General features: G+C 39.1%; 1 protein-coding gene across 2 annotated transcripts; it reads left to right on the top strand.

The window, feature by feature from the left end:
• The first annotated feature begins 462 nt into the window (after nt 1–462).
• On the top strand, nt 463–20,956 carry ccdc9 (coiled-coil domain containing 9). 2 transcript variants are annotated; one of them, XM_032590990.1, is made up of 15 exons: nt 463–581; nt 1,275–1,322; nt 1,458–1,562; nt 3,139–3,288; nt 4,888–5,035; nt 5,093–5,325; nt 6,603–6,686; nt 6,771–6,935; nt 7,024–7,208; nt 8,361–8,422; nt 9,724–9,844; nt 10,278–10,419; nt 10,498–11,122; nt 11,821–11,986; nt 18,848–20,956. In XM_032590990.1, coding segments are annotated over exons 2-15 (2,190 nt in total). In that variant the 5' UTR covers nt 463–581; nt 1,275–1,319; the 3' UTR covers nt 18,849–20,956. The 2 variants fall into 2 exon arrangements, with proteins under 2 accessions (XP_032446881.1, XP_032446880.1); XM_032590989.1 differs by having other exon boundaries at nt 464–581; nt 11,821–11,982; nt 18,850–20,956.
• The last annotated feature ends 264 nt before the right edge of the window (nt 20,957–21,220 follow it).

The following is a 21,220-nucleotide window of genomic DNA, read 5'->3' as shown; positions in this document are numbered from 1 at the left end:
GTGTTGCATGTTTTTCTCACTTTTACAGAATGTGTGTTGTGTGCACTGTGATCGTTAGTATCGAAAAGAGAGAGAGCTATTCTGCTTCTCTGGAGATTTTATGTTCGCTGAATTATGTTTTTTTAACCATTATTCCATCTTTTGCAGAATTTTTAAAACTAAAATAATTGTAGGTTTTATGAGTATCAGACATTTTGTTTGGTGTGTGTACCTTTAAGAATTTGGGCGGCACCTTTTATCCAGACTACCGTTGCTTCGTCAGGTGAAGTTTAGTAGCTAGCCTCTCCCGCCATCTAGTTGTCAAAATATATCAATACATGTAGTTTAATTTTTTTTTAAATTTCTTACATTTTATATTTGTTTCCAACCGTTCAAATTAATTTGAAATAGTCCGTTTTTGTTTTCTGTCGTTGCGGTAATAAGTGTCCGTGTTTGTATCACTGGCGGCTAACGAATAGCACTGCCTCTTTAAATCTGCCGAGCGGGTCATTATTTGGCAGGAAGTTAGCTGAAGCTAGCTCATAACCAATAATGAAGACACTGAGGAGCATTTAGCTGCCTTTTAACGCTCCTTAAAGAAGGTAAATATGAATACAGCGTGACTTTTAAAGATATAAACGCGTGTTAACTGTCATTCGTCGCTGTTGTTGATGTTTGCGTTTGGTTTAAATGGAGGTTTGGCGGGTTGAGACTGCTCAGACATGGCTCATGTTGCCAGAATTACATGTAGACAAACAAATACATTACTGTTACTGATTATTAAGAATAAAACACGGGTTTATTGAGGCTCTGTACCCGTTAGAGTCTGTGTGTGACCCAGAGGCTCAGTTATTTTGATTGTGAGCGCAGCTCTAAGACGCTTAGAGAAGCTTTGGAAACGCATGAAGGATTTATTCATGTGGGTTGCTGTGTGTGTATACCTGGATGAAAACGTATATATCTAATATTTCAGTGGCTAAAATGAAAATTATTGACTCCAAAACAACCAATTCAGACATTTTTCCAAATTCACATCTTTTAATATAAAACGTATCCATTAACTACATTCGTTAAATGTTCATCTAACATAGGGGTGTCCAAAGGGCGGCCCCGGGGGCCATTAGTGTCCCTAAGAATGAGTTTGTTTGGCCCCTGACTGCAGTTTAAAAATGGTGCATATTTGGCCCTCTGGCATATGGGACCAATGTACATGAGATGATAGCCAAGATAATATAACCTAGCTTTAATGTTAACTAAATAAAATAAAGTTTTAAAATATTTTTTTTACATTGCAGAACAAAGTTTTTCACTTGTATTTGAAGGCACAGTCCAAGGCAGCCATGGTAAGTAGAGAGAAGAAGAAAACAATGAACTTGGGATATGATGGATAAAAATCCATCCTTACAAACTGTATTTTAGGATAAGTTTTCATCTCATAATTCACTGATTTTCGCTCCTCTTCCTCCTCTTCGTCTCAGTCTTCAGCAGTGGACCTGAAGACCAAGGAGGAGAAAGATGCAGAGTTGGACAAACGAATTGAAGCTCTGAGGAAGAAGAACGAAGCTCTGGTGAAGAGGTACCAGGTAGGAAAAAATTATTTAATATGGACGTATGGGAGGATATTGTCATGTCCTCCCTCCTACAGATGAATCATCTTCATGCTTCATCTTCTTCAGCATGAAGATGATTTTGCTACTGAAGGTACCATGAAAGAAAGTGATCAGTCCATATACTTTGCTGAGGTCATTTTCACACCTTTGGAGACTCTGAAGGGGCCGACCAATGATTCTCTCCTCATGATTTCGGCCCAAAGCATGACTCCACCACATGACATCACAGTCATGTTGGGATGCGGTGGCCATCCACCACCAACTGCGTCCATCTGGACCATCCAGGGTTGCACAGCAGTCATCAGTGAACAAGTCTGTTTGAAAATTAATCTTCATGTACGGCTGGGCCCACTGGGACCGGTTCTGCTTGTGAGCTCTGGTTAGGGGCCCAATAGTAGGTTCATGCACTGCAAGCCTCTGGAGGATCCTCCACCTTGAGGTTCCAGAGGCTCTAGCAGCTTCAAATAACTGTTTGCTGCTTTGTAAGGACATTTTAACAGCTGCTCTCTTAATCCGATGAATTTGTCTAACAGAAACCTTCCTCATTCTGCCTTTATCTGTACAAACCATCTTTGTTCTGAATCAGCCACAAATCTCTTCACAGTACGATGATAACGCTTCAGTTTTCCATAAATATCTAATGTTTTCATACCTTGTCATACGGCACCACACTATCTGATGATTTTTGTCAGCAGAGATCCTTTCTCTTTCCCATATTGCTTGAAACCTGTGGCCTGCTTAATAATGTGGAACATCCTTCTTAAGTAGATTTTCTATAACTGAGCTCACCAGACAAACTAATCAACCCAGCGCTCTGAAATTAATTATAGTGATTTAAAGAGCTCTGACACACAATAAATCTATAAATTTAATAGCACAACAAAAAATGTAATCTTTATGACACTTAAATCCAATTTGCATAATAATTTAGAACATGGTGTACAGACATGTTTTTTCAGCTGCATATTCCTTATTGGCTATAAATGATCAATTGTTCATAAAAGGATTGCTGTAATTGAATTTTAGGAAATAAATTAAGTTTTTTATTTAAATTTTTGTTTATTAAATGTCTCAATATATTTTCTTTATATTGTATAAAAAATCTGCAGAATGAGCCAATTTTTTATCTGATAAATTGATTAATCACCAGATTAATCAATGACTAAAGTAATGTTTAGCTATAGCTCTAATTAATTTTTTTTTTCTGCTGAAGTGGGTTTATTGTAAGTTTTATTAATTAAACTCATTACATTTTTTTTGGTTAAATTATACGTTACTATCTCATACAAAGTATGTATTTAACAAGGTTTGTCTTAAAAATGGATTTTATTATTATATAATTATTATGTAGCTTTATGTGCTATAAAAAAGCAGTGAATTTAGGTGACCTAAGTATATGAACCAGATTAATTCTAGAATTAATAAACATTAAGTTAAGCTTCAGTTAACATGTTTTTTGTAGTTCGTGCAGGCTTACATTTAAAAATTAATAAAGTTGATTTAATGGTTTTTCTGGGTGGGGTTGTAATATTGATGTTGGTCCCAACAGGAAATTGAGGAAGACAAGAAGAAGGCGGAGCAGGAAGGCATCGCCGTGACGACGCCCCGGAAACCCCGGACACACGAGCCGGAAGCGGACAGGAGGAAGACGGAGAAGGAGAACCTGACGGTCACAGTGGATCTGTCCAAACCGGCAGGGGTCAGGCGCTGCTTCTCACTGACAGCTGGTTCACATTATTCACCACAAATTATGATATTTCTACTGAAACAGAAAAACAGCAATAATTCAATGATTTTGTAATAATAAATCAATGATTCAGTAGTTTTATATTAAGAATAATTCCATGATTTATTTTTACAAAAAACAGTGTATCGTGAACAAAAACAAAATCTCCAAATGTTCCCACAGTATTAGTACTGCAGCTCGTTTCCCAACACTGCCACCTGGTGGTCACTGCCTAGAATAAACACATTGTGATTGCTAATTACCCATTTTTACATATCAATATTGGATGCTTAATACTGTCTGAATATATTTTATAAAGATAAATACAAGCTGATGTTTGGAATATTTAGTTATTATTGAATTTTAATTTCACAAGCAAATTTTAAAAGGTTCAGTGGGTCGAGGTGTAAGACCTGTTGGCTCAGAGCTTCCCAGAGGATGTAATAATGTTGAGTCATGTAGTTAAAACAGATTGAAAGTTAAAGACTCAGACCACCAGCTCACCCAAACTGATTTATTCTGGGAAACTTACTTCTGCTCCTGCTGAACTATCCTCCTCCTTCCTGTTTATGGACTTTATGAAATTATTCTCTACTGAAACGGGTCTTTGAAATCCACTGTCGATGGAGAAAACGGGCCACCTGGTCTGGACAAACTGGAACATAACGAGGCTTGCGTTTCCTAAACATCAGCAAATGAGTTTGAGTTTTTATTTCCTCTCTGTGGCGTTAGTTCAGACAGATTTGATTTGTGTCTATTGGACCTGGTACACCAGGGGTCTGCAACCTTTACAATCCAAAAATAAATGTTTGAACTCATCTTTAGAGGGGACCTATCATGTCAAATTCCCATAGTACACGTTCTTTTAACTTCATTTGCTTCTCTAGTACGTAACGTATAAAAGCAACCCAAGCGCTTAAAGGTGTCTGAAAGACGAGCCATTTCATAACCTCCTGATTGTTGTACCTAGCAACCCCGGTGAAATTCTGCCTGTTACCTAGCAACCCCAGCAGAGTTCCGCCCATTACCTAGCAACCCTAGCAGAGTTCCAGCATGTTTGGTCAGCTGGTTTTACTGCTGTATGCGCTGTACAATGGTTGTTGGGGAAAAAAACAAGAGTTTTATTGTTGACTTGCCATCCACAAACCACTTGCTGCATTCTTGTTGGTTGTGCAGGAGGCTCCACTTCTGCTTTTCAAAAGATGTACGGTGTATAATTGTGAATCTGTTAACAGCCATTTTCATGTGAGAGGGAAAATGTCACCTGTTTCATATATTTAAAATAAGGAACTAATCAGTAATAATCAATATGGACTGATATGAAACTCTTATATCGTGATTCGTTTTTCAGTCCTAACTGGCCATGTTTCAAAAAAGCTAGAGCACTATAGATGGTGGAAAAAATATTTTGTTCTCCATCTTTTTTTCTGGCTTTCAGAGCAAGAGAAGTTTTCTGCTGAAAGTTCACAATTTTAAACTAAAATTAATAGAACCAGTTCACCGGTAAACATTGTGTAACAGTGATTATTTTGGATTCGTGTACATCTGTTCCTGTATTGTGTGTGTTCGCAGCAGGACAAGAGAGTTGTGAACGACTGGAAGCCCAGCACGCCTCGTGGCCGGAAGAAGTCAGAGGAGAGCGACAGTCCTAAAGGTCAGAGCGATGGCCGCAGCCCCCCCAGGAGGACGGGGTCGGGCAGAGTGGGCCGAGGCGGTCAAAGAGGAGGAGGAGGAGGAGGAGGAGGAGGAGGAGGAGGAGGAGGAGGAGGAGGAGGAGGAGGAGGAGGAGGAGGAGGAGGAGGAGGAGGACGCCAAGAGAGGAGGGACTGGGAGACCAGAACTCCCAGGGAGGGAGAGTCTGCTGAGCCAGGCGGCCAGGGACGGAGAGGAGGAAGACGAGGAGGAAGAGGCGGGAGAGGAGGAGGAGGAGGAGGAGGAGTTAGAGAAGGAGGAGCAGGGAGTGGAAGCGGAGAGGAAGGTACACCAGGAGGAATGGACAGAAAATCAAAGGTGAGAAAGGTTGGGCAAAGTTTAATTATATGGATGCAAAGATATGAAAACATGAGCCGATATTAGTATTGAGGTTATGACTGCGATGCAAACAAAGGATCAACTTATGCTTAATTGTCAGTTAATGGTTTATTAATTATAATTAGTTCCAGTTGGTTAACTAATCTCCGTTTAGACCAGGCTGTTTCCCAACTTGATAGTCTGGTACACTCGGTTCTATTGGAACCAAAATTACATCGTCTGCTCCGTCTCCAGCTGCTGTGGTTCTTTTTCTCTGCTCTGAGTCAAACCAACATGTTCCCCTCCTGGCCTTTGGGGGCGCTGCACCAAGAACCACTGAAGGAAACGACACAAAAACCTCTGAAGATACTGAGAGCAACTTCCTTCTTCACCCAATGGAAACTAAAACAGCTTGGCATCAGATTTTACCGTTTGAAGAATTTCTCGTTAGTCTTTGGCTACAAACTACCCCTGCAAGCGCTAGGCTAGCTTGTTTGTTTTGGTTATCTTTACCCAGAATGCCCTGCGCTGTAGTCCACCTTCTGCTTTTGGAGCGGTCTCCGATCTGCTTGGCTTTAACCAAACCAGAGTTCAGCCAAACCCAGACTGAGGTTTTTAGGCGGACCAGAGTTCGATTATTGTTTTGCATCAGAAAACGAACCGGACTTTGACTAGGCAAACAAACTGGAGTTTGATTAACGTGGACCAAATTTACACAAAGGTTTGATTGTTGATGTTTGTTTGAGATTGATGGAAATCAGTTCTGCTAAATAAGCAGAACTTAGTTACATCACCTTTTTAAAAAAACAACTTCTAAGTTTTTTTTATAAAATATTTACTCAAATTTATGTTATTATTAGTGAACCAGCATTTTTATCTACTTTGTAAGGTTTTCAAATAAAGAAATGCGTTAAATTTTTATGGAAAAAAACCGAGTAATTTTCAAACTGATAAGAAAAATAGATAAAATATACAGTATGTTAGTGGTACTTTTAGTGTCAGTGTTGTGGAAATCCAATGCAATTATCCCTTAAAAACTTGTTTAAATTAACATTTGTTTTTAATTACAGCTGTGTTTAAAAACATTAGCTGACCCATAGTGGAAGTTTTATTATAAACTGGAATCAGTTCAGTTAGAAAATGGCATCTATCTGTTTATTTTAACCCAGAAAAATCCCAGAATCTATATATTTATACATATATTTTACTTCCTGTTTGAATGATGACATTTTGCATTTGTAAAACGTCTGATGTAATGCTTGTTGTTTTTTGGTCAGGAATGGGAGGAGAAAAGGCGGCAGAACATTGAGAAGATGAATGAGGAAATGGAGAGGATAGCAGAGTACGAACGAGGACAGAGGGTATCCGAGCCGCCGGATTTCATCTCAGATTTTATTCTGTTGAGTCGCAGATAACAGGGTTTGGTCTGTAATTCGTCCGTTCAGGTGGATGGAGACAAGCCAATCCGTAATTTTCTGGATGACCCGAGGCGTTCGGGTCCGGCTCCAGACATTGACCGGAAAGAAGGCAGCAGGAGACATGTCCGGAACTGGGGAGGGCTGGACTTTGACAACGTGAAAACGGGACACGAACTGGAGCGAGAGTGGACCGTGAGTCGTTCATGCGATCCTAAACCGGGATTAAACTATAAAAGTTTCATATTTTAACGCCGCCCTGCTTTCCGCCGGTCTGTTGCAGAGTCGGCGGCCGGGTCCGAAAGGCGGTTCTGTGGACATGACGATGTCGATGACCGGCCGCGAGAGAGCAGAGTACCTCCGCTGGAAGAAGGAGCGCGAGCAGATCGATGAGGAGAGACTGGCACGTCACCGAAACGCCACGGGCCAGTGGAGGCGGGAGTGGGACGCGCAGAAGACTGACGGCATGTGAGAACGGCTTCACGTGTGTCAAACTCGAGGCCCGGGGGCCAAATTCGGCTCGCCATCGCTTTTTATGTGGCCCTCAGGGCTCTGCATGAATAGAACCATTAAGATAACAGTTGTGTGTTTCAAGAGTATTTTGTCAATCAAATCAAAACAGTTTTTATTTGTTTACACTGTTCTGCGATTTCACACGAAATCAACAAATCCTCGCTCTTTTTTGCTCTAATTCATTGTTTCCACAAGTCTGGAATGCCAACTCAGTAGGCAAGCGCAATCACAATGCATAGTGGACCCATGACTTCCAAACCAACAAAGAGAAAATGTGTTGATGCTCTTGACCAATGTGTGAGATTAAGATACATGAACAAAATGGTTGGTGTGGGGATCGGTCCGAATGAGACGGAGAAGCAAGACATGTCAAACAAGCTGCTTTCGCTATCCTACTACGCCACAGTTAACTACCCAGTGAACATGAAGAGAGCACACAACATGGAGGAGATTCACCTGAAATCTATGGAAGCACACAATCATTGTTTATTTACTGTTAATTTATAAATGGATTTGTAAAGGACGTACGGACTCTTCATGTGAATAACAAGGTTCTAGTGACTGGCTGAGTAAGTACATGTAGTAACAAACACCTGGGCTACATGTCCGTCTAGCTAGCAGATCAAAGCTACATTAGCTAAGCTAATTTTGCTAGTTCCGCAGTAAGTACTACAGTAAATATCACTGATATTTATCTTAGTATTATAAGTATCACTGGTGGAAACCCTGATGGATCGTTTTGACTGATGTCACATAAGAAAATTATAAACTATAAAGCTATAAAACAGCAGAGAATTGCTTGAAAGTAAATAAGGTTTGCTAGTTTGATGTCAACAGGCTAAACGTAGCAAAGAGGACGGCGTTCAGTAGAGTACAAAGATTATTTCTACTGAAGGAGATTTCTAAATGTTCTGCTAATCCAGCCATATTTAGAAAGGTCGTGTAGGTCATAAAGAGCACGGTGGTCTTGCAGTGTCGCGTTGCCCTCACTGTGGAGCCATGCAGTTACCTCATTAAGGGACTGTCTGGTTTATTCTTCCTAAACCTGAGTAGACCATGAATTAAGCTAAAACATCTGTGTTTTTCTCCCTGTGGCTTTGTTTTCAGGTTCAAGGAGGATCCAAATGTGGCAGCAGAGGGAGTAACAGCAGAGGAGGGTGGCAGGAGAGGCAAGTCAACCCAAACAGGCTGCTTCTATTCTTACGCAACAGTCTTTGACCCTCCATCACATACACACTTTCTAGCAACTTCACACATCAGACAGCATCATCTCCTTCCTCCAGATAATTAAGCTGCTTATGTAAACGCTTGCTGTATTTCCCCACGGTCCAAATGAGTTTCAGCTTTGAGCTTCAGTCGTTCTGTTATCGGAGGAGCTTTTATAAAAGACGCCATCTTTCCTTTCTGCTTGAGTTTATTAAAAGTCACCATAAAAGAGGGTAAAACCATAAAAAAATCTCACTTGGGTCGCATTAGCCTGCTCTGTTCAGTTTATTAGGTTCTTTAAAACAGGGGAAATGTGTTAATATTAGCATTTACCAGTACTATAACCTTAGCTCTGCTAACGTTAAATCGCTACACCAACATGGTACTTTTCAGAATCCAACGCTAAATCGCTACAACAGTACGGTATTCAGTGGAAGCTAATGTTAATTACTACACGATCATGGTAGCAGAAGCTAATGCTAAAGAGCTATACCCACAGAGTATTGAGTGGAAGCTAATGCTAAATTTGTACGCTACCATGGTATTTATCAAAAGCTAATGCTATAGTGCTAATTTCCACCATGTTTATACCCACTCGGTGTCAACAGCACAACTTATCGTCCACATCGTTCAGTACGGTTTGCGTTTCAGGAAGTGATTCTTTGGAACAGACCTTTCATTCATTACTTCAGTTTATAGTTGTTGTTTTGCTAGCTCTGTTGCTCTTGTTGCCTAACTGAGTGCAGTTAGTCAGCAACCAGCTGTTGGTAGATTTTAAGCTGTTTACTGATGCATTCTGGGTACAGAATAAATGGCATTTGCTGCTCCACATCTCAAGAACGTGACGAGAGGAAACGGAACTGCACCGTAAACGGTCTTCACCTACTTCAAAATAAGAGCATGAATGTGAACATGTAACTACTTTAATGTTTTTTAAAGTTAGCCAAAGCGCTAAATGATAAATTAGCTCTTCTGTTTGCTGATTACACCGCTAATAGCTGGAGTTTCCAAGAGGGTGATGATCCAGAACACTCATCCAAACTTGTTCTGAATCCCTGTATAATTTAGTTTTTTATATCTCTCTTAAAATCGTTCTTTAATCTCGTTTGGCTTGACTTGGTCCCTTTAATGTCATGTTTGTTTTATCTGTTTTGCCTCCTGTTTCTTATTTTTGTGCAGCCTTTTGGGCTTTTAAAAAAAATATTTATATTAAAAAGTTAGGTTTGGATTTATCTTCCTGTAATATTTACAATATTTCCAACAGACGACAGCAAGCGGCCTCCTAGAGGACCAACATTTGGCGACTTCCTGTCCCAGGGCAGAAGCCAGGGGCCCCGCGGGGACCGGAGCAGAGGAAGGGGCCGAGGACAGAGACAGAGCTACAGGTGAGTCCAGAAACCTTCCCAGACCAAACGCAACATGTCAACACAAACACCTCCAGAGTTGAGCATGGTGGAGGCAGGGTGATGCAGGAACCAAACAGCCACTGTATCAGAACCAGAGTGGACCGCTACAGAACCTCCATCTGAAGGTTCTGATCTTACGCCGTCCTCAGGGACAATGTGCAGAAAACATTAATAAAAGATGCTTTGATTTAGCTTAAGCTAAATCTGGTGAATGTAGCCGTAGTTCCAGGGTATTTTGTATGGGGAAAAAAAAGAAGAGTTTTATTTAACAAAATCAAAATTGTTTGTATTTACCAATGCTAAAACATTAGTTATGCTAACACTGAAGCATTACGCCAGCACAGCATTTAGCAGAAGCTAATGCTATGGAGTTTACGGTGATTAACTGTTTCCTTTTCGGTCTCATTGACAGCATGCACGACAATCGCTGGGAAGGAGAGAAAGAAGAAGAAGAGAAGGAAAAGGAGGACAAGACGAAGAAAGAGGTAAAAACTACATCAACGAAATCAAAGAAAGAAGAAGAAAAACCCAAAGCTGAAACAGAAGAGCCGAAGGTAAGCGGGTTCAGCTGTAGCTAATCGTACACATGAAGCTAAACTTTCTTCCTAATTTATCCTTTTTTTTTTCTTCAGGTGGAAGAGAAAAAAGAAGACGAGGCAGGAGACGATGACGATGAGTGGGAAGACGCCAGTGAAGAGGAGGAAGGTGGAGACAGAAGCGACTCGGAGAAAAAAGACAAAAGCAAAGCCGTCTCTCCTCCGTCGGCCAAACAACGTTTGCAGGAGAAAATGGCGGGAAGCCCGAAGGAGCAGCGGGCGCCGAGGCCGAAGGTCCGAATCCCTCCTCCTCCTGCTACGGCGGCGGCGGCCCAGGAGTCATCAGACGGGGGGAAGCCCCTCAGCCCGTTCTTCACACTGGAGGGTCATCACCCGGTGTCAGACTGGGGCGAGGAGATGGAGATGCAGTCGCCGCGGAGCAGCATGGGGGCGGAGAGCCCGCTGAAGCCCTCCAGCACCGAGTCCAGCCCGCCGCAGAAAAAGGAGAGCCAAGATGGCGGCACCAGCGAACCGGGCCCACCCACCGATGAATCTGCTCCTGCGGCGGACACACAGGAGAACGTCACGGAGTCAGAACCGCAACAGACCGCCTCAGAACCTCCATCTGAAGGTTCAGACCTTGCGCCGTCCTCTGCTGCTCCTGAGGTCAATGAGGTTGCCGTGACGACCAACCAAAATCCACTTCCTGCTCCATCAGAAGGTAAAACATCTAACAGCCACAACTCAACATGAAGAACATCAAAGCTGCAGTACGTTACTAATTTGTTAAAAAGATTATGTTGCGACAGTAAAATACGAGTTTTATTTAATTTCCCTTTGGAGTCAATAAAGTATTTTTGAATTTGAGACAAATAATCATTGAAAAAACTGAGTTCCTCTGCCTAGAAACAGCCAATCAGAGGCAAGAGGAGGGTCTTAATGCTGTCAATAAACATCACAGCCTCCCCTTGTTCTCTTCTTTCTAATATCAGAGCCTGTCATGAATGCTAATGCTAGTTAGCCGTTAGCACATTTAGCAGGGTACACAAGGCTGATTGACAGCCCTAAACCCCGCCTCCTGGCTCTGATTGGTTGTTTCTTCAGACAGCAGTAACAGCTCAGGGAGGAGGTAGATTGGATCGATTTTCATAATATTACAACTGTTCTCTCCTATCATTACGACTTTGTTTTGGTAATATTATGACTTTATTCTTGTATTATTACAACTTCTGATGTTATTCTCATTATTTAGATTTTTTCTTGTAATATTACGACTGTCGCCGTATCAATGCAACTTTACTCTCTTAAAATTATGACTTTATTCTTGTAATTAAACACTAATTTCCTATCCTGACACTGTTTTAGATAAGATTGTGTGATGTATGCGACTGTTTTTCACTTTCTGTGTCTCTCTGTCAGAGGGTCAGTCGGACCCTCCCCGTCCCGCTGAGTCCATTAACGGCGAACAGATTTCCTCCGATGCGCCAGTAGAGAACGAAGACAACATGGCGCCCGCTGGGAGCGACGACGCCCCGGCAGCCGAAGCCGAAGCCGAACTTTCCTCGGATCAGACGTCATCAGGTTGGGAAGCTTTTCTCTGACTTCTGGTTCATTACAGTCCAAATCAGCAAATAATGTTACAGAAAGAAAGACATAAAAACTAAGAGACGTACAATTGAAACCTGAGAAATGAGGGAGAATACAGTCTGCAAAAGCCACTTAAACAGCAAGTTCATAGAAGATACGGAGAGTAAAAACTGTCAACAATAACTACTGACATCAGTAACATGGAGTCAGTAAAAACAAAAATCAACCCAACAATCAGGTGCAACTCAATTCAAAAATACTTTATTAATCCTAAAGGGAATTAAATAAACTCCTCTCAGCTTTTCCTGCATTGAAAACAAATTGTACAAATGTGTACAATTTATTGTACAATAAATAAGTACAAATACTTATTTGTACTTATTTTTTAAATTACGTTTTAAAATGACATTTAAAAATCCCCAGCAATTTTTTACTCAAACGGTAAAACATCCAATAATTAAATACAGTTTGTAGTTTTGGAAGACAGCTCTCATTTTTATTGCTGGAGGAAAAAATAAAATAAAATTGAAAGCAAACTGTGCAAGTTTGAGACATTTTTCAGAACTTTTAAAAAATATATTATTAAAATGCAATTATTATTTTACATTTTTAATTTAATACAAATACATTGTGGCCCCTGAGTGATTTCAACATGCTGATTTTGATTTAAAAAGTCTGGACTCCCCTGAACTAAGGAGTTGTTGTATCTGTTATTTTCAGAAACCAAAATAAGGCTGGGCAACTTAAATCTAATTTTCTCTGCTTGTTATTTGATTAATTTATTTATAATCTGTCATGTTTAAATTACTTACATCACTCTTAGATACATACATATTTTATAAATTTTATTGCTTATGTTTATATTTGTATTATTAATATTTAACATGTTGAATGGAGAGCTTGTCAACTAATAAGCAATTTTCCCTTGGGGATCAATAAAACATATCATATTCTATTTTATAAGGATACTCAGGTTTAAACGATGGTTTGAATCAATAACGCCAACTCTAACTTTTAAGCCTGTATGTTTTGAATCAAATCTATTGGGTGCTTTTTGTATTTTTCTTTTCGCTTAAATGTTTATTTAAGCCACTGCCCTACATTTACTTCTCATTTGGAATCGTTCAGAAATGAACGTCTTTATTGATAATTTCCCCGTTATTGTCTCGTGTTTGTGTGAGAGCTACTTGAATCCCGATTCCTCCCATAAATCGTTAGCTTGTCCATTTGCAGAGCGGCTCCAGTGGGAAGGGGAATCACTCATCCTGTTGGAATCAATAATGCGCTCACATTTCCTCAGCAGCTCTCCGTCGTCTCAGTGCTGCGGTTTGAAAGTGGAGCTAAGTGAATAAACCACAGGCTGCAGTCATTATCCCTCTGTTTACAGCCGTTTAGCTCCTGTCCTCTGTGTCTTCGCTTAAGCTAATGGAAAAGTTTGGTTTTACATATTTACAGCATAAAAAGGAAAACTGTAAAAGGACGTGAATCGGAAACCAAATGAGCCTTTTGTACTGTTTTTTGATAAATATAAGGAAAAATTCAAGTAACTAGAAAGTAAAGTTAAAAATGGATTTTCTCTACATTTACATGTATGTAAAAATGAGTAGAATTATACACATTACATCCTTTCCAAGTTCCACCCTGAGAGCAAATGCTAAAGATGCTAAAATAAGAATCAAAAATCTGAGCCGATATCAATGTCTGATATTAATATAACAAGATGGAAATAAATATCGTTGTTAGTACCGCCCCAGTTTTATTTATCAGGCCAATACCAATACGTTAAAAAATCTATAATATTGTTTGATACCGATGTTGGTGCTGATACACTGAGTCTAGCAATATATCGGTTTTTAGCCAAAAACAAAGACGAAATCCTAAAATATGATGCTACTCCATTTTTATTTACATTTTTCTGGAGAAGGAAGTTGCGCTCAGTGTCTTCAGAGGATTTTGTGTTGTTTCCTTCAGTGATTCTTGGTGCAGCGCCCCCACAGGCGGGGAGGGGAACAGGTTGCTCTAAGGGTTGGGTTGGTTTGACTCGGTATACAGAGAAATAGAACCACAACAACTGAAAATGGAACAAATGTTGCAACTTTGTTCCCAAATAAAACCGAGTCTACCAGAATATCAGGTGTGAAAACAGCCTGAAAGTAAAATGGACGTTTCCCTCGTTAATTTGTAGTCACTGTTTTAGGTTAGCTTTCATCAACTAAATCAAACATTTCTGTGAATTTACTCAACTGCAAGAATAATTCTGGGGGATTTTTTTGACCATTTACATGTTCAGGAAAAAGTATAATTTCTTTACGCTGAGTTGAAATACAGAATAGATATAGTTATATTTTACAAACAGACAGATTTACTTTATATGAAACAGCTTTAGATTAAGTGTCGTTGTCTTTAGCTGCTGTTTCTGTTTTCTCTGTCGGGTCTAAAATAGCTCCTGTCAGCTCAGGCGGCAGGTTGTCCAAAAAAGGAGTTGATTGCTGTGGAGGAATCTCCAGACCAAAGCAGTCATCTAGACTAGATCAGTGTCAGTCCCACTTTCCGACCCTGAAGTACCGGCTGGTCCCATCATGACGCCACGCAGTGCAAAACTTTATAAATGAGGAAATGAAATGATTAAAGGTGACCCATTATGCTTCCTTTAACAGATTAAGATAGGTTTATGGTCTATACCAACGGTGGGCAACCCGTGGCTTTTTAGCACTGCCCTAGTGGCTCCCTGGAGCTTTTTCAAAAATGTTTGAAAATGGAAAAAGATGGGGGTGGGAAATATATTTTTGTTTTAATATGGTTTCTGTAGGAGGACAAACGTGACATAATCATTTTTAACGCTTTCCAATGCTATAAAAATGTGTAGAATAAATATTAAATTTCAACATTTCTATCAACAAAGATTTGCGTCATAGCCTGTGACACACGTTTCTTTCAGCTGGGCGGCGTGCGAGGCAGGTTGTAAACAAACCGACGGGTGTGTGGTGGGCCGTGGATAGCACAGGAGAAAAGAGGAAAACAGCCGAGGAGAGATTCTACAATTCTTGGACCGAATTATTTGCGTTCATTGCCGATGCGGAAGGATTATCTGAATGTTTGCTCTGTGGCGAGAAGTTGTCAAATAACAAAAATAGTACCGTACTTCCCAGACTATAGAGCGCACCTTACTGTAAGCCGCACCTACAAATGTTTTGAAAAAACTGGAAATGTACATATATAAGCTGGTCTATACAAAACATATTTGTTACATTTTCTCCCACAAAATCATTCTTAGATGATCAGATTTTAGTCTGCTCATTGAGATTGAGCTGTTTTAGGGCCTCTGTCACTTTAAATCCAAATCAGCTGCTGCTGGCCCCGCCCCCAACTCAACGTTTACACTCACATGAAAATAACTGCAAACAGATGCACCACTACACAACTTTACATCTTTGAAAAGCAAAGGTGGAGCCCCCTTCACAACAAACTAGAATGGAGCAAGTGGTTTCTACGATGTCTTTTCCAGCAGCCATTGTACAGCGCATACACTGCAAAAACACAAAATCTTACCAAGTATTTTAATCTACTTTATAGTGCAAATGTCTTGGTACACTTTAAATAAGACACAACTCACAAGAAACTTTTCAGCAAGAAATAGGAGCTTGTTTTAAGTCAATAATTTCTTAATACTGATATATATATGTTATTATTATTATTTCACTTATTAAATAGGAAAAATGTCTTGCTATAAGTGAAATAAACCTTTTCATCAATATTAAGTAATTATTGACTCTAAACAAGCTCCTGTTTGCTGAAGTTACTTCTAAGTTAGTTTTGTTTTATTTCAGGTGTCCTAAGATATTTGCATTAGAAACTAGACCAAAGGTTCTTGGTAAGATTTTTTTGTTTTTGCAGTGTACAGCAGTAAAACAAGCTCACCAAACATACTGGAACTTGGGTTGGGTTGCTAGATAACAGGTGGAGTTCCCCCAGGGTTGCTAGGTAACGGCACAGTGCCTGCTCATTTGTTACGTTTTGTTCCAGAGGTTTTTGAAATGGCTCCTTTTCCAGACACCAAAGAACATGAACTTATTGCCAAAAAACAGCTGTTTGTTTTTTTAAAAATGCCCAGGCTGTTTTTAGAAGCATAAAAATGTCCAAAATGTGAATTTTGCATAATAGGTCCCTTTTAAAGATATTCTAGATAATTGAATTGATATTTCTTTTGATTATTTCAAATTTAGAACCAATGACACATTATGTTGGGTATTTAAACATTATGGCAAATTTAAATTTATCAATAAATTACTATGAAATGTGAAAGTTACACATTTAAATTAGTTTTGTTTTATTTTCAACTTGATTTATTTTTTTGAAATAACCAAAACTATATTATTGAATCCTCGGGTCCGAATAATTTTGTAAGATTTAAATAACTTAAACACTTGTTGATTTCAGGAGCCATTTTATTTATTTATTTTTCCAAACGGCAACTGTGAAACTTTAATATGGTTGAAATGGCCATTGTTTTATTTTCTTTGGAAGGAGGAGGAACACTGATTGCATTTACGCTTCTGGTAACTGGTGTGTGATTACCAGCAGAAGTCAGATGAGCTCATGTGTGTGTTATGTTGGCGCGCGGCGGCAGCTGTGTGTGTTGCGATCGGGGCGGGGATCAGGAAACCAGGGAAATCAGAGGCACAATTAAAGCTTTTAAACGGCTCCTTTGGAGGAAATGAGCTGCAGCCTGCAGAAGCGATGATGGTGCAGATATCAGGGAGGCGTTTCAAGCGTGATTGAATTAAACCTCATCATGTTTCCACGGCTTCTTGCTGAACAATATGGCAGCGGCGGCAGGCGAATGTACACAAGAAAAACTTTCAGGAATAAAAATAAAAAGCAAAAGCTTCAATGTATCCCCAAATCCAATGTCAGCAGTGGAGATATTGGTTGCTATGGTGATTCCCACCTAAAGTAAAGTGGAGGGAAACGCTAAACATTTATCAGAAATAATGAAAAGTGGACTAAAAAGTCTTAAAGATATAGTGATTTATAGGTTTTATCAAGGCTGGGTGTAAATCAATTGTTTTATTAACTGGTATTTTTGGTTTCTGAAGATTTAATTAATTAAAAAAAATAAAATGTTTTCCACCAATTCACTTTTTGGGTTTCCATATGTTGGAGTTCATGACGGCCATCTTGTTTGAGAAGAGATTTTTAAGCTTCTGTCTATTTGGACTTAAAATTCAAGTCAACTCCACAATAAAGTATTAGGACCAGGATACGTTTTATTATTGCTTATTACATCATAATATTACGAGAATAAAGTAATAAATTACACCAGCATTAAGGTGTAATACTAGGAGCACAAAGTATTAATTTTATGAGAACTCCAAAATGAAAAGTAAAGCAGAACTTTGGAGTTAAAAGTTAAACTTTTATATAAGTTTTACAGAAAATATTTAATCCTTAATTGAAATACTTGAGTTTTTAACATATCAGCATCAAATTATTATGAACAGCAGAACTTTAAAACAATCATGCAAACGACCGATCACACAGACTCAGTTTGTCACATCAAATCCTGATAACTCTAAGCTTTTTTCTAAAAATTATCAAATAATTCCTGTCCCACTATTTAATTCAATTATTGCAACTAGTTTATTGTTCACTGGGTAAGAGAAAGTCAGTATTTTGTTTCCTGTTTTTTTCCTTATTTTTTTGGCTCCTGACTCATTTTGATTTGACATTTTTGGCTCTTGTGACAGAACGTTTGGACACCCCTGATTTAGCTGAAGATTCAGTAACGTGGTATTTGAAGCAGTAAAGAAAATGATTGAAACCGTATTCCTTTAAGGCCGCCTTCCTGTCGTTCATTCATTCATCTCGGCAGATTGAGTTGGCTTTATTTATGAGACGTTCTCCCTGATTTGCATCTGAAAAGTTGTTTTAAAAAACGTCTGACACTCTGAAGCTAAAATCAGACCGGTGTTTGTGACGACAGGATCAGGATGTGTTGTTGTTTTACAGCTGGATGACGATCTCTGTGTGTGCTCTGCTCTTTTATGGCCTCTTCAGGACCGTTAAAAAAACAATCATTCTAACGACTGATTGATTGTTTGACGATTAATCGATTCTTCTGACCATTAATTGATTATTTTGACAAACTTGGCACATTGTGCTGATTTTTCATTGAACCCTTAAGCTTTTTCTATACAATATTAGAAATACATTTAAAGATGAAAGTGAACCAATAATGCAATTAATTTTTAAGTAACACAAATGTTGCTTAAAAACATGATTCCTTTAGTGAACACTTGGTCATTAATAGCAAAAGCTCAGTTCTCTCTGCTTGACGTATCAATACAATGTAAGGCTTATCTGTTTGTTTTGATTATCTGATTAGTAATTTGACAGCAGAAGCTGCTTAATAAATTTTTTATACAGAATTTGAACCAAGAGAAGCTAAAACTGCCTCTGAGGAGTTCTGGGTACAACATTATTTTTATCTTAATTGCAAAATGTATGTATTTTTTGTACAGTTTTGGCTTAATTACTGCCCTAAATTTGTTGTTCTTTCAGCAAATTACCAATCCAATTAATCACCAATGAATTACCATTTATTAATAGTATTAATCATGATTAATCCAATTGTAACAATTAATCACAATGAATCCATTAACTAATCACAATTAATCTGATTTCTTAATCAATGAATCTGATTAACTGTGATTGTTTAATATGATAATTAATCATGATTAATCTGATTAATCGTTTCTGCCTTACTTCTCTGATTAAGGCAGAAAGTCTCGCTGCTTTAGTCGACGTCAGTTTGAGTTTTTCCTCCCCATCTAATCCTTTTCTTCATGTTTCTACCAACAGGTTGAGACGGACAGGAGAGGGAGCGAAACATTGGCGGCACCGAGGTTTACATCTAAGTATGACTTTAATCATCATCATCACGAGGAAGAGGAGTGACGGAGCTTTACGAGCATGGACCAACCGGTCGCTGTCAGCTGGTTTTAAGACTTTGGATCATTCTGATCCACCGAAGCATCGTTGGTGATATCTCCATCTGTTTCTTCAGTATTCTGAATGTTTTAATCTCACTGGAAACGAAGGATTTCTTCCTCCAATGAGAGATAAACCAGATGTCAACCTAAAGTCTGGATGTGGCTTGTGGAAACAGATCTACAAAAAAAATCTGTTTTTTCACATTTATTACATGAAATCATGGCTTGAAATCTACAATTTTTAATTACTCTTGTCTTTTTCTCACGTCAAAGTTATTTGATGAACTGAAATCTGTGTAAAAAGGGGCATTTAGCATCTTTTAGCACCTTTTCTGTTCACATAATATAATCTAGTCGGGGTCAAAACTCATTTTCAGTGAAGTAAGTTAAATTCAGATTTTTAGATTAGAAATTACCAGATTATGCTACATAATTCACAATTTTGCAGAAAAGACTGGCTTGGTGACATCATGAAGTCACCTGCAGCCGCTAGCGATGCTAAGCTAGTTGATTCAAAGCTTCGCTCTCAGGTTAAAGCGTAATTGCTGGTTTTAAATCCACCTGGAGGATGTGAGTAAAGGGGATCTGACTCTTTAATCCCATGTTGTAAATAAGATGAGAGCAGATACAGTGATTGGAAGGATTTGAATGTAAACGATGCAGTAAACTGATAGAAACACTTCATGGAGACAACATGGCGTCTGAGGCCCCATTTACACGACAATGATCCAACGAAAATTGAATTTTTGTTCCGTTTCTGTAAACACATTTACATGAAGACGTTCTAATTACAATCTTTGTTTACACAGCAACGGTACCCATCGTAAAGGTGTAATACTCTCGCCACGCCACTAGTTGTGCTAAGTTCTTTGAAACTACTGCATGTGTTTAAAAAAGAAAATTCTACTTAAAAGCACGTCGATTCGCGTTTCCCCATCAGGTATCGCTCCCCCAGATATTGGGGGAAAAACACACACTGTGTGTCTGATCAGGGCGCAGTTGGAAACAAGTGGGATGACTTTGCTGAAACATGATGTTTGAGCTTTCACGGTGTCCGTTGTTCTCTAGATTAGAGCGCTGAACAAGCGAGTGCTTGTTATGATCGCTGAACAAGCACATGTGTATTTTTGCCCCCTTGGCGGTGCGGAGAGACGCTGGAAGAACCATATCTGATGGGGAAACACGAATTGTAGTAACACCAGCATTGTCAGTAGTTTCTTCTTCTGTGGATTGTAGGAAGCAGCTATGTTTTGCGTCATACTATGCATGAGCTAGGGATTCCCTGAAAGAAAAGATCCATTTATTCTGTTTACAAGACAACGGACACCGGTATGTTTCAGAACCATTGCACTCTGGAACCCGTTCTCAATCTGTGCCGTTGCCAGAGGAAACATCCGGTGGTTTTGTGTAAATGTGCAGTACAAACACAACAAAACTTCCATTTTCACCAGAAACTGTTGTGTAAACAGGGCCAGAGTCTGAAATGCTGATTTTTATGTTGCTTGGATTTAAATCATAAAGTCTGTTTTTACTACATCATGTAACAAACACAAGTTTGTTTGTTTTTTTAATTAAATGTTGCATCATATCAAATCATGTTTTTAATTTTTGAACAATCGTGTGTTTTGCTTTAAACCAGCTCCTCTTTTCTCTTCATCCATGAATTATGTCTGAGTTTGTTGCCACAGCGACGCAAAGAACAACACTGCCTCTGATGCTAAAAGTTTGTTTTTATACTTTTAAGTTACCTTAAAATGATGTATTGTTCGGATGCAGTATGTGTGTTTTGTCTCTCCCCTCATACCTCAGCAGACCAAGAGGGTTTTTATTTGGTTTGTTTGAGTTTTTCCTTGTCTGTAAATGGCGTTTTATCCAAGCGGCTGTGTGGCGTTTGAGGACAAAACGACAAACTGATTGCTTTAAAGTCTTTGTGTCCGGGATCTGATGAATAAAAATCATGAATTTGGGTTCAAAGACACCGTAGTTTTTCTTTTTTTTTAATGTCCTGCAGCTGTTTCTGTTAAATCCAGCATGTAGAGTCGATTGCTTTAGTTTTGTGATAAAACATGTTTTTCTTTGTACTACGTTCACGACAAACTACGATTCTTCTGGTGGTGGAAGAAAAAAGCTGGACGCTCCATCATCCAAACAGCGGGTATGTTGCTACAACTTCTCCATAGGACTGAGATGAGTACCTTGTGACAGCCAGAACATTCTTTTTCTGCCCTGGAGAAATTTTA

The sequence above is a fragment of the Xiphophorus hellerii genome, chromosome 18, assembly GCF_003331165.1.
Source record: "Xiphophorus hellerii strain 12219 chromosome 18, Xiphophorus_hellerii-4.1, whole genome shotgun sequence".
Taxonomy (NCBI): domain Eukaryota; kingdom Metazoa; phylum Chordata; class Actinopteri; order Cyprinodontiformes; family Poeciliidae; genus Xiphophorus; species Xiphophorus hellerii.
Note: the sequence above shows the minus strand (reverse complement) of the source record. Positions and strands in the feature narration are given on the sequence as shown.